At 36.7% G+C, this 14,543-nt stretch overlaps 2 protein-coding genes across 2 annotated transcripts in view; one reads left to right on the top strand and one right to left on the bottom strand.

The window, feature by feature from the left end:
- The first annotated feature begins 9,857 nt into the window (after positions 1-9,857).
- LOC306859361 (putative methyltransferase YdaC) lies at positions 9,858-12,536 on the top strand. The gene is made up of 3 exons (XM_079400378.1): positions 9,858-10,213; positions 10,397-10,834; positions 11,389-12,536. Exons 2-3 carry the CDS (start codon positions 10,399-10,401, stop codon positions 11,583-11,585), a joined length of 633 nt encoding a protein of 210 aa, XP_079256504.1. The 5' UTR covers positions 9,858-10,213; positions 10,397-10,398; the 3' UTR covers positions 11,586-12,536.
- A 337-nt stretch (positions 12,537-12,873) lies between these two features.
- LOC306859737 (uncharacterized protein) overlaps positions 12,874-14,543 on the bottom strand; it is a 708,874-nt gene continuing 707,204 nt past the window's right edge. Inside the window, exons 3-5 of the mRNA XM_079400963.1 lie at positions 14,198-14,448; positions 13,352-13,861; positions 12,874-13,240 (exon numbers count right to left, since the gene is read on the bottom strand). Of these exons, the coding sequence (XP_079257089.1) occupies positions 13,359-13,861; positions 14,198-14,345 (651 nt within the window). The 5' untranslated portion in view covers positions 14,346-14,448 and the 3' untranslated portion in view covers positions 12,874-13,240; positions 13,352-13,358. The remainder of the gene's footprint in view (positions 13,241-13,351; positions 13,862-14,197; positions 14,449-14,543) is intronic.

The raw sequence follows: 14,543 nt of genomic DNA, 5'->3' as shown, positions 1-14,543 counted from the left end.
AGATAGCACTTTGACTAGCTTAGATTTTGTTCCTATTCTTAATGAAGTAGGCCTAGCGATTGTATTGCACACGATGTAGACAGCATTCAAAAGAAGTTTATCATGAATAAATCTTACTTAAAGCACATAAAATAAAATGGGCCTACAAGAAAACATTTTTATCCATCCCACAGTCTTGTAAGTCCATGAACAGATCATCTTTTTTCCATAAAATTTGTATATTATTATTATTATTATTATTATTACTGGTTATTGTTATGTCTATGATTTTATCCCTTTCATTTCGATCTCTTTACTTAAAGTTCTGAATAGTTTTGTAAATAATAGCCTACTGTAAATGCTCGACAAGCCAGTAAAGCTTTCATTATACTATATGACTTACGGGAATTTTTACTGGAAGTGCAGTTTAAAGATTGAATTTAACATATATTTCAGCTAATTAATAGACTATAATTATAAATGCTATTGTTGATGAATGAATCATTTGCATAGTTTCATTGTAAATGAAAACACAGCACAATAATTTATCGTCACGTACCGGTGTAAATATAATCATAAAGTCGAAATTTTATTGCCATAATTGTCAGGCGTTTACAGTTTTTGCACTGCTAGTATAATTATGCAATACTAGCATAATTATATAGAACATTAATTAGGTAAAGTGATACATGAATTGAGAGGGGAAATACGCATATATATAACAATAAATGTAAAAATATACTTCATATTGCGTGGCCACGACAAATCTAAGTGAACCGAACATGTTCCCTCCTGCTTCTGAAGGGCAGTACTAAAAGAACAAATATGATTTACTCATTATCATCCTGTTCAAAAGTTTACACCCCCAGCTCCTAATGTAATTCCTTCTGGAGCATCAGTGAATGTTTTCCCCTTTTATAATAGTTGTGTATGAGTCCTTCAGTTTTCCTCAGAGTGAAAAGATGGATCTTAAATCAATGTTGGACAGGGGCAGAAGATGCTGGAAAACCAAATAATTTACAGGACTTGGGGGATTTTTCTGAAGAATAGCAGACAGCTGCCGTGCACAAAAGAGTCTTTCTGTCCATGTCAAGAAATCAGAAACACCAGGGCACTCGCACTGAAACTGCTGGAAACGTGCCGTTTACGGGTTTGTGCACTGACGTGCACAGTCCGTAAACGAGTATTTTCACGCAGTGTTTGTTAATGTTTTAAGATACTATTTACAGGACCTTCTCAAAAAATTAGCATATTGTGATAGTTCATTATTTTCTGTAATGTACTGATAAACATTAGACTTTCATATATTTTAGATTCATTACAACACAACTGAAGTAGTTCAAGCCTTTTATTGTTTTAATATTGATGATTTTGGCATACAGCTCATGAAAACCCAAAATTCCTATCTCAAAAAATTAGCATATTTCATCCGACCAATAAAAGAAAAGTGTTTTTAATACAAAAAAAGTCGACCTTCAAATAATTATGTTCAGTTATGCACTCAATACTTGGTCGGGAATCCTTTTGCAGAAATGACTGCTTCAATGCGGCGTGGCATGGAGGCAATCAGCCTGTGGCACTGCTGAGGTGTTATGGAGGCCCAGGATGCTTCGATAGCGGCCTTAAGCTCATCCAGAGTGTTGGGTCTTGCGTCTCTCAACTTTCTCTTCACAATATCCCACAGATTCTCTATGGGCTTCAGGTCAGGAGAGTTGGCAGGCCAATTGAGCACAGTAATACCATGGTCAGTAAACCATTTACCAGTGGTTTTGGCACTGTGAGCAGGTGCCAGGTCGTGCTGAAAAATGAAATCTCCATAAAGCTTTTCAGCAGATGGAAGCATGAAGTGCTCCAAAATCTCCTGATAGCTAGCTGCATTGACCCTGCCCTTGATAAAACACAGTGGACCAACACTAGCATCACTGACTGTGGGTACTTGACACTGGACTTCAGGCATTTTGGCATTTCCCTCTCCCCAGTCTTCCTCCAGACTCTGGCACCTTGATTTCCGAATGACATGCAAAATTTGCTTTCATTCGAAAAAAGTACTTTGGACCACTGAGCAACAGTCCAGTGCTGCTTCTCTGTAGCCCAGGTCAGGCGCTTCTGCCGCTGTTTCTGGTTCAAAAGTGGCTTGACCTGGGGAATGCGGCACCTGTAGCCCATTTCCTGCACACGCCTGAACACGGTGGCTCTGGATGTTTCTACTCCAGACTCAGTCCACTGCTTCCGCAGGTCCCCCAAGGTCTGGAATCGGTCCTTCTCCACAATCTTCCTCAGGGTCCGGTCACCTCTTCTCGTTGTGCTGCGTTTTCTGCCACACTTTTTCCTTCCCACAGACTTCCCACTGAGGTGCCTTGATACAGCACTCTGGGAACAGCCTATTCGTTCAGAAATTTCTTTCTGTGTCTTACCCTCTTGCTTGAGGGTGTCAATGATGGCCTTCTGGACAGCAGTCAGGTCGGCAGTCTTACCCATGATTGCGGTTTTGAGTAATGAACCAGGCTGGGAGTTTTTAAAAGCCTCAGGAATCTTTTGCAGGTGTTTAGAGTTAATTAGTTGATTCAGATGATTAGGTTAATAGCTCGTTTAGAGAACCTTTTCATGATATGCTAATTTTTTGAGATAGGAATTTTGGGTTTTCATGAGCTGTATGCCAAAATCATCAATAATAAAAGGCTTGAACTACTTCAGTTGTGTTGTAATGAATCTAAAATATATGAAAGTCTAATGTTTATCAGTACATTACAGAAAATAATGAACTTTATCACAATATGCTAATTTTTTGAAAAGGACCTGTATATCTATATATATTATATTTAGTCATTTAGCTGATGCTTTTATCCAAAGCGACTTACAAATGAGGACAACAGAAGCAATCAATTATAGTATTAAAACAACTAAAACAGATACATGGATATTTACTACAGTCTTGTTTGAAATTGTACAATTGTTTGAAATAAAATGAATAAAATATGTAGATTATACTACATTATGAATTATATTATAGTGCATTATATTGAAATAAGTGCATTACATTAATGTCAATCAGATGTATTGTGTTATTTGCAACCACCCAATTTGTTTGATTTTAAATCATAATTTTTAGGGTTTATATATTTTGTTGTATTTATTTTTTCTTATTTTATGCTTTTAAGCTCAATGTTTGTAACAAGTAAATACATGTTTACTGTTGTGAAGCCAAAGGCGAGTTTTTATTTCAAATTTTTTTTTTCAATATAATAATTTTTAATTTTTATATTGTTATCATGTTACATTTATTTCTAGCATAGCTTTTTTTTAAGTGTATTTTGAGCTAGATAAATATCTCTTTTTGTCTTGCTTCTCATAAGTGGTGTCTGTTTGACTGTACTTGCATACTACAGCATGCAAATATATCCTTTATCTCTCTGATATACAAACAGGCCTTCGTGGATCTGTACTGTATGTTGTGTACTTCTGGTGGTGGCATTTCACAGCTCTTAGCTGCTCGGAAATCTTAAGGGTAATTGAATCATTGTCAGCACAGTGCAGGTGTACTTAACAGTTTATAAAGTATCCCCAACCGAATTCACACATGGCAAACTATAAACAAATTAGCTACATGCTGATAGAGATTTGCCGGGAATTTCCCCTAAAGGCCCATAGGCATGATGTTATGGACAGTTTCAAGCACTGAACAAATAGAGCTGTGTATAAACACACCCAAATTGGGTGGGGTGGGGGGGTAAATTGGGATACATAATATTTGTATAAAAATTCAACTTTGCATGCATTTACACTATAAGTGTACTCAGTGTACAGACTGAGTATGCATTAGAAAAACTGTGGATTTGTTTATATGTATCTATAAAATAAATTGAGTTCTCGTTGTGTCTGTCAAAATATCACAAAGAAAAGGTCACTGACGATTGTACCTCCACTTCAATCAATCTACAAAACCTACAAATCATACTTTCCCTCCTGGTAAATGCATTAAATAAAAAAAGTTATACTTAAATTAAATAGAAAATAGGGGAAACATGATATACAACATTAAACATGTATACTACATTCAGTTTGAAGTCTGTAAAATGCATTTATTTGATAACATTAACACATCGAATACATTAACTGTGATCTATTTCAATATATTTTAAAATTGTATTTATATTTAGGATGGCAAAACTGATTTTTCAGCTTAATACTCCAGTTTTCAGTGTCACATGATCCTTCAGAAATCATTTGAATATGCTGACAATATAACTATATTATGTGTGATTAAAAAACAATTGTGCTGCTTAGTATTTAGTTGAAACATTATACGTTTTTTAGATGAATATAAAGTTCAAAAGAACAGGATTTGTTGGAAATAGATTTTGTTTTTTTTAATATTACTAATGTGTTTACTCTCACTTTTGAACAGTTCAGTGCATCGCTGCTATAATTTAATAATCTTAAATGATAAAATAATCAATCAATATATGAAAGCCTAAAACTGAATAAAGCCTAAACTAAACCCTGCAGGTTCTGGGTGGTTTGCAGTAAGTGTATGATTCATTTGAAAGCAGCGGTATAGTCAAATGCTGATCAATAATTGCTTATAACCATAACTGCTGATTTCACAAATGTCTACAACAAAGCTGGGAAAACCCTTCCCTTCCAATGCCCAATTCATCTGAGTGCTATTGATGCTTGCAGCATTATGGCACTTGTGCTGATCTACGACACTTAAAAGACAATAACTGCACTGTACTGACAACTCACCTGTCATAAAAGTTGCTGATCTGAGATAAATTAGTGCAAATGTGGATATAATTTGAAACACCAACTTTTCCTTAATGTTTGATCCCTGAAAACTATTAGGTTACAGTGCAGTGTGATACATTGCATCCCTTATCCAAAAATTATTTAGGACTAGGAATGTTGGTAATCAAACCTGAAGCCCTACGGATACAGTACAGTTATCCCACGGGACACAACTTTCCCAGCCCATATCCAAAGGCAATAAACCTCTCTAGACAAACAAAGCCCATTTTATCAGTGGCTCAGTAGAACATACATGAATGTAAATCATGTTTTCTCAAGTGAGAAAGATAAGATATGAGAGAAGGCCTTCCAGCGTCTCATTCAGGGCGAGCTTGATACCTCAGAGATCTGAAAAGACCCACGGTACGAGGTGTGAAGAAACACACACACATACACACACACACATGTTTGTTTTTGTGAAAGTGGGGACATCCCATAGGCGTAATGGTTTTTATACTGTACAAACTGTATGTGCTATTGCCCTACACCTAAACTTAGCCCTCACTGGAGCCTGTGCATTTCAACCTTCCCAAAAAAAACTCACTCTGCATGATATATAAGTGTTTTGAAAAGTGGGGACATGGGTCAATGTCCTGAAAAGTCACCTTCACCTTGTAATACCTGTGTCATACCTGTGTCATTATACAAATTTATGTCTTCATTTGTCACAAAAACGCGCACACACATACACACACACACACACACACAGAGAGACGGGCTATGCTATTAAACTGTTCTGTAGTCCCTCTGGTTATTCATACTCTCATTCTCCATCTGCTGTTAGCAATCATTTGTTCATTATTTGTCAACCTAGTGATGAACAGGAGCAAACCCTTTCTAGGAGAATAAAGACATATTGGCAATAATACAGTGTTTCACATGAACTGCTCAAGAAGAGAAGATCTTCTCACCTTAAAATCAAACAATTTTGAGCCTTGTTAAATAGAGAACCCAAGGGGTCAAAGTTTAATTAATGGCATTTGTCAAGTTATCCTGTGCTGGTATATGCTGATGCAAAAAGCAACTTTCTTTACTGGCGGCCACTAAAAGCAGCCATGTATTCTGACTGAATAAATTTTGAAAGCAACATATGTTCTACTAGTGAGTTGTGACATGTTCTGTGTTAAGTAGATCTACCCTTGAGATGAATGGAATAATAATGAGTACCCTTCTTCAGGAATTACACATGTCTATGGCTGAGACCGACATGTTATCAAGTCCGTCAAACTATAGTTTCTGCCACAAGAGGGAGCCACATAACAGACACTGAATCCACCTGCTTTTGCCACACAATGTGAAAGACACACATAATATGGCTTCTAACCTGACCTAACGAAGACTGAAAGATGTCCATGATTAATTGACCTTCATGTTGCTTTCTTCCTTCACCGAAACAAACAAAATGATATGTTAGGATGTAAGACTGGCAGTTTCAGTCACCATTCACTTTCTTTGCATTTATTTTTCAGCTGTCACAAAAGGTTGGCGTTTCCCCGAGAAACTTCACATTTTGCAAGCCAACACAAAACCTATGATGGAAATAATATGAAGTGGGAGGAAAAGCTAATTATTAAAATTTATCACAAGAAATCTAATTTAACCCCTCCCCACCCCCCACCCCCCCCCCCCACACACACTTTTGATGTTGTTTAAAACCTGGGACTCTCTTTTTGAGAACATGAGAGTTCATCTTTTTGTACTTTATACTAGGGATGCACCGATACCACTTTTTCCAATACTCGCCCGATACCGATACTTTTTTTTTTTTTTTTTTTTTTTACTTGATGATACCGATACCGATATTTTCATTGCATTTGTACATTTTTTTAAAATATTGGGTACAGAAACCAAAAGAGGATGTATAATGTTAATTGGTTAACTTCATTTATCAAATAGATACAGTCAAACCAATTTTTATTCGGACACCTTCAACATTTCTCACATTATCACAGTTTATTCGTTATAGCTTATGGTAATAAAATACGACAAGAACTCAGAGTCAGAACAAATTCAGCTTGATAATGTCAGAAAACTTTGATATAAATGTATGTGATGGATTACAGTCAACCAAAATGATTCAGACAGCTGTTAGTATGACAATATTTACACAACTATCAATACTTTGTCGGGCCACCCTTAGCCTTAATGACAGCCTGTAGTCTCCATACAAACCTGTACTTCAGTTTCTTCCCAAACTCGGTCTGAATAATTTTTGGTTCCAAATTTGTATCAATTTTATTGGTAGTCCACTGTAAATATAATTTTTTTTGGATATAATATGTCATAGTTTACTTTTATTTTGCTATCCTCAATTACATAAATGAACTATAGTGTCCTGCACCCACTAGTAAATAAAATTACATTTGGGTTTGACTGTATATCTTCCGGTTATTTTCACACTTAATTATGCTTATTAAAATGTATTTTTCAAGTTTTTGTTATTTTCACTGTTATTTTTTTTTTTTTGCTCTATGGTCCATCTTTAATTTACTAGCAATTAGAGCTGCTCTATTGCAGTGGCTTAGTACTGTAATCACGCATTTTGCTGTAATAATGCAGGGAACCACTCGTTATAAATCTCCTAACTGTGATATTTTTCAGAAATAGAAGTAGCATTTTTCTCTTCATCTGAAACATGCTGCATTTTATATTCCAAAGCCACTCATATAATGCAGAAAGTCTCCTGATGCAAGCAAAACGCGCAAGGGACAAGTACAGCCTAGCGCATTTCACACAGGCTGCTAGTTCCACTTTCTCCAGAAAGTCGTGTATGCTTAAGGTTGAAAATAAATGATGTTTATAGTGAATGCCCCTATAAATGGTTTTATATTTACAATTTAGTTTTAATCCAGATGATGCGTGCTATGTGAGCGAACATCAATAAAGATCACACAACAGAAGTGCGCGTGTGCTCTATCTCTCTCTCCCCCTCCCTCCCTACTGTTAACTTGTGCATTGTTTTGCTTACTTGTTTTTGACATATCCAACCGAACTACAAACTTCCCAATGATGTCTGTAAGAAAGGGATATTCACTCGACAAGCTTGCGCATCTGCGCCGGCGCACGCTCAATCCACTCAGCACTTTGCTTTTCAGTATGCGCACATAAGCTATAAAGGCATTAATACTGAATGTTTAACATTATTCATTGCATACATCTGCTTCGTAGACATCCTTAATCTCTAATAACTCCATTCTGCTGCCTGTTGTCGTCTTTTTTTGTATATGGCACTTATAACATGCTGTGTGGTATCGGCGTTTAGTATCTGGGCATTTTAAGGAGTATGAGTACGAGTACAGGAGCTCAGTATCGGGCCGAAACCGATTCATCCCTACTTTATACTACAGAAGTTAGGGCTGTGAATCTTTGGGTAGAGAGCGAATCGATTCGATTCACGATTCAAAGGTTTTCAATTCTATTCAAGAGCGATTTTTGCTAATTCAGAACGATTCAATTTGAGACGATTCACAATTAAATTTGATTATTTCAACAGGGTGTCTATTTACACTTTTAACAATGCAAATTGTGTCAAAGCAGCTTTACATCGGCTTGATATAAAGCTGGGTGGCTTTATATCAGCTTTACAGTATTTAGACGGGGAAATAGTGTGTCGAAATAGTGTCATTCTCCTCTGGCCAGACAAAATCAGTAGTTTAAATCTAGGCTAAAGCAGAATCAGATTGTGCAAAGGACTCATCTGGTTCCTGTGTCTTGTCCCGATGGCTGTCTTGGAGACAAGATCTTCACTGGGGATCAGTCTCTGGGGCTCATCCAGGTGTCCTGGTTGTAGAGGTCATCTATAGGTGCTGATCCACTATCTGATCTGGATACAGACTGGATCCGGGTGGCTGCAGTGACCAAATGATCTGGATACAGTCTGGATCTGGGTGGCTACGGTGATCTCGGAATAAGAAAGAAACAGACTAATATTAGCGTAGATGCCATTCTTCTAATGGTGTAACAAGTACATTGGGTGTTTTGGGTAAAAATTGTGCAAAGTGCAAATAGCCTTAGTGCAAATACTGGACTGGGGTTCGAACTCACCTTTTGGCAAACTTTTTTCTCCCTTTTCAAATCTCATATCACATCATAAAGGCATTTATTTTCAATAAAAATTCAGGAAGTAACCGAAAAGTTGAAATATAAAATATTGGGTAGGGTTAGGTTGTTTATGGATGGCTTTATTGTACCAATAAGGTGGCATTCATTTAATAATTTGAATTAAAATGTTAATTTACACTCAATATATTATTATTGCATACTGTTTTATAATGTACTACAATACTGAAGTGCATATAATTGCCACTATTTGCAACAAGTAGTATAAATAGCAGCTAAATCCTGCTATTTTAAAATAGTGTAAATATAATCTGCACTTAATTTGCATTTAGTGTAAATAGCATATCACTAAAAATACTGCTATTTTCACTTGGTGTAAATAGCCGCTATCTCTATTTAAGTCGCTGCCTTATTTAAACTCTGGGGGCAAATTACACAGCAGACTTTATGGAGTCAGAGAAAAAACAACAACACTTTTGTCCATTGTTAGATGTGATGCTATGGCATGACATGGCATCTGTAGAAATATATGTAAGCCAACATTTAAAAAAAAAGAGTGTTAAAAGTATTATGCATAGGCTAACATTCAATCACACCAGGGACATAGCCATCATTTCAGAAGTGACAGAAATGTCAAATACATACAAATTGTATGTATGCGTGTATTTTTTATTTTTACAATAAATAATTTTCTTATCTCTTTCTTTGAATTTGCTATGAGAAATCAAATACACTGCTGGACAATAAATTATTTGTAATCTATATATTTTTTCCTAATTCAATTTTATGATTGCTTTCAGTAAAACAAACTCCAGTCGATTTAATACTTATTTAAGGGCCAATTTGAGAGCAGAATGAAACATTATGGTAGATTTTATAAAGTCAAAAATGTTACAGGTATTTGAGGTAGGTGCATAAATTCAGTGGGGGCCTTTAGAATATATTACTGTATTTGTTATTATAACTGTAAACCACCGGATTGACTCCTCCTACGTTTTTACACAATGTGTGGAATTTTTACACGGTCCCTTATTGTGGCAAAGGCAAGTATAGCACGTCGGCGCAACTTAGACATTATACTGCTGCTATAATAAGCGTTGCCTGTTTTGGACTTGATGTTTGTGTTAGACATAGGCTACTTGTATTTTATTTATATAATCATAAACATAAGTGTGCTATTGCTATCTGTTGTAAGTCTGTCGCTCCCAGTTAGCACGGCCAGAAGAGAGTGTATATCGAAACTAAATCATGCTAAAGCCTTTAACCCTCAACCTACTTCAGCATAAAACCAAAAGCTACCTGTACCGTGTGACTTCACACTGAATTAAAACATAATAGGCTATCTGGACCTTGCCTTGCTTCATAGTCCAACATCTGCCACTGCTAGGTACACAGTTATGAATTTAACGCCTATTTTTCTGTAGACATTTTAAACTAAATTTATAAGTTGTATGTGAATTGATTGGACTAACTTTAATTTCGTCTGGAGTTTTGTATATAAAGTTAATTTTTTGTTTGGTGTTGCTTACTTTGGAATGTTCTTAAATAAAATTGGTTTTGTTGTGTGCAGAAATGCTGTCCAACAAAGTGGGCAAACAGCTGGGACACCCCACATATTCTTTAACTGGATGGCTGGTGACCAAGTTCTTTAAATGGCACAATCAGATTTTGGAGGAGAATGCAGTGAGATTGTGCAACATACAACCCAATGACACGGTGCTGGAGCTCGGTCACGGGCCGGGCCTCGGTCTGCAGGCGGCAGTGCAGCTCCTGACAGGTCCGGAGGGAAAACTGCTCGGTGTGGATTACTCTCAATACATGCATGAGATGGCCAGTAAGCGCATAAAGGAGCAGATCTCCAGAGGAAAGGCTGTGCTGTATTACAGTGATTTGGTGGCCATGCCGATAGAGGAAAACACTGTTGACAAGGTGTTTCACTGCAACTGTTATTACTTCTGGCCGGATCTGAAAGCGGGAGCGAGAGCAATTCACAGAGTGATGAAACCAGGTGAGATCTCGAGAACTTGAGTGATTCAATAAAGTCTCTAAAGCAATATAAAGAAACATTTCAAAGAATAAGGTGCCTCTTTTACTTTTTGCACACGTCATTATATCTCAACAAATGAAATCTGTGCTCTCATTATTTTCATCTGAACATAAACATTTGTGAAATTATTCAATCTGAATAGTTCTGAGGTTAAATGGTGGGTGATTTGCGGGCAGTTGTGATATAGTATCATTGCTTTTTCCCTCTTTGAAGATAAGTCTTTTAAAGAATTAAATGTTTGCCTTAACAGAAAATCTAATTTAATTTGCCCAGATACTAATTTAAAATTCATTTTTCATTAAAACAATAGTACAAGCATAACAATAGTCAATATGAATTGATATGAAAAGGTTTTGCTTTAATGACAGCATGTAGTGCCCGAGTCCTGATTCATGTTAGCATGATTTGAGATAGGCTGAGCAGTAGTAGACCTTTATCCACTGTATCATTCTGACCCTAATATTTAACTTTAAAAACAATGTGCAAATTATTTTTATTTATTTTCTGTTTCTCAGGTGGAATTATGGTTACAGCTCTCAGGCTAGATAGTGTTAAAAAAGTAGCCTCAAAGAACATGTTTAGTGGGGAGAGCTGGCGTCCTGAGGTCTACATGGAAGCACTGCAGTCCTCTGGATTCACTGATGTCCGAATGGAGAATAAAAGAGAGAAACTCATCACATTTCAAGCTATTTTTGCCACTGCTGTGAAATAAATTTCTGTGTAATGTAATATATAATATGCCCTTCCACACTTTTTATGATTGAATCTGAATTAAAGATAAATCCAACAAGAGTAAATATTGCCAATGACTGACATTATACACTATATGAGGTACAAACATTTCTAAAGCCAAGAATAACAAAAATAGCCTACAAAACCATTGGTTTGATCAACACATACGTTAGGCTATTAGCCTATTGGAAATTTAAACCACAAATTTAAAAAATAAAATATATATATACTGTATATATTTGATGGATTGTTTTTTGTAGGCTACCATTGTCCGAGAACACAGTTCAGTCTTTCAGTTAGTCAAGCTATTTGGGTCTACACTGTAACCGATTTTTGTAACAGTATTTTACTGTAATATGTACAGTAAGATACTGTAAAATGTATATACAGTATTTTACTGTAAACATCAAAGGATTATGGGAAAATATACAAGTACACCCGGCTGCAGCCTGCAGATCGAGGCGGGGCTGCACCTGGGGCGGGGCTGCACGTGTCGCCCCGCCCACAATGCTTCTCATTGGTTAGTGGCAAAGTAATGACGTCGACGCCGCGGTAAACAGGAAATGCGGTTGAAACATAATTGGTAGCAATACATAATTATATAAAACAAACCTGTGAACCCGTTAATTACTTATACCTGGTAAATTTATATAGTATTAAACAATACATTGTAAATTTGTTAATCTTTGGAAAACATTTCATTTTATGTACATTTCCAAGCAAGAATCCAATTACTGCTTTTGACTTCATTGCAGTCGCAATGTCAACAAATATAGTTTATTTACAACTTAAGTTTAAGTTATTTCTATTCATGTGTATTGGTCATTTACCACTTACAAGTTATTTATGGTCGTTTTTTATTTTAATTTCAGTATATGCTTTACTGTTACATGTATTATTAACATTTAAATAAAAGTTAAATATTCTCAGCAAGTGTCATGCCTTAAGATGTTATTAAAATTAATGGTAACACTTTACAATAAGGTTCATTAAACAGTAATGTATTAACTAACATGAACTATAACCATGAGCAATACAATTGTTATTGTATTTACTAATCTTTGTTTACATTAGTTATTGAAAATACTGTTGTTTATTGTTTGTTCATGTTAGTTAACTGTATAAGTGCAGTTCATTATTAGTTCATGTTAACTAATGAACCATATTGTTACCAAATTAATAATTTATGGATTTACTTGATAATGAAAATCTTATGGTAAAAATATCAGCATTGTTTGTATATGAATAACATGCCAAGACAATTATTTATTTAGGTATGAAACGGTTTAATTCTGATAAAGAAAGGTGAAATTTGTACATTTGTATATAACACATCTTTTTGTACATATAAATGTCTGGTTAAACATGAACACCCTTTACACACTTTCTTCCTTTATTACTTAATCTCCTTTAATCATTAAACCTTCCTTCTTAATACACTTTACTGGCACATGAAACAGCAGTCTGGGTCCTCTATGCTGTCGTAGCATCCTCTCAGGTAACCACGCTTCCCATTACCTTTAAAACCTGAGCAGGATTTGAACAAGGTTTTACAGGTGTTACACTCTTTATTTTCAAAAGGCACCCGCAATTCAGCCTTTGATGTTTCACTCCATTTTCCCCAGTTCACAACACCTGTATCCAAAAACACACACAAAACAGAACTCTTTCATATGCACATCTAAGATTATGTTAGCCATGCCAGTGCTTTAGAAAAAGCAAGAAGCAAGATTACTTAAAGTCAACCTTATACTCATGAGGCCTTATGGACCGAGGAAGACTGGGGCTGCGTCTGCTGGACCGAGGAAGACTGGGGCTGCGTCTGCTGGACCGAGGAAGACTGAGGCTGCGTCTGCGGCATCTGCTGGACCGAGGAGGACTGAGGCGGCCTCTGCTGGACCGAGGAGGACTGAGGCGGCCTCTGCTGGACCGAGGAGGACTGAGGCGGCCTCTGCTGGACCGAGGAGGACTGAGGCGGCCTCTGCTGGACCGAGGAGGACTGAGGCTGCGTCTGCGGCATCTGCTGGACCGAGGAGGACTGAGGCTGCGTCTGCTGGACCGAGGAGGACTGAGGCTGCGTCTGCTGGACCGAGGAGGACTGAGGCGGCGTCTGCTGGGCCGAGGAAGACCGAGGCTGGGTTGGTGGTGAAGCATGGGTGGCAATGTGCTTCAGCAAATTTGCCCGAGTTATTACAGTCGCTGAACAATAGCAGCAGTGAAAGTGGGACTTTGCCCGACATTTTAAAATGGTGAAATCTGAAAGGGCAAACAAAAGAAAATAAGTTTGTTGAAAATTGCCTAAATTTAACCTTCACTTGTTTGCATTTTGCTCTGGACAGTGGACAGTCGCAAGACAGAATTTTCATCAGCACCATCCATGTGCAAGCACATTTATTTGTGATTTCAGCAACAAAGACCCATGGTCAATGCGCGCAATGCAGAAAATTAAGTTTACCTGAACCTTAAAATTAAATATTCTTCTACAAATTCACAAGCAATTAAATCCGAAGCATGCACAGTGCATTGCTGGCTGGTTCAGCACCATATTATACTTTAAATAAAGTGAGATAAGCAAAAGACAGTTAAACTCACCATGATGTTGAACTGCCCACTGAAAGTGATTTTTGATGTGATAATACATCAGTTCTGGCATACTGGAGTAACTGCAGAATGGGCACTCACTAGTGCAGCTTTTTAAATACTGCTCACATTCCCCCTTGCTTAACACCGTTTTGTGCATTTTTGCAAGGGGTAATGGATCTTAAAAGAGCCTTTGGGTTATAAATTGAGGAACAACAAAAAAAGAGGAGAGATGGAGGGGTGGGGATGACAATGACAAGGATCTGCAAACAGAAGGAAATACAGAGAATCAGTATTAGATATTATTTAGATATTATTATAATAATATCTAAATAATTAACATTTAATCATTTTATTC

Source organism: Barbus barbus (genome assembly GCF_936440315.1).
Source record: "Barbus barbus genome assembly, chromosome: 40".
Taxonomy (NCBI): domain Eukaryota; kingdom Metazoa; phylum Chordata; class Actinopteri; order Cypriniformes; family Cyprinidae; genus Barbus; species Barbus barbus.
This window is presented reverse-complemented; position numbering and strand designations above follow the sequence as displayed.

Bases quoted from the DNA above. Each gene is read 5' to 3' on its own strand.
- LOC306859361 (XM_079400378.1), top strand. From the start codon at position 10,399: ATGCTGTCCAACAAAGTGGGCAAACAGCTGGGACACCCCACATATTCT. The intron at 10,835-11,388 runs GTGAGATCTCGA...TCTGTTTCTCAG, and splicing joins TCACAGAGTGATGAAACCAG to GTGGAATTATGGTTACAGCT.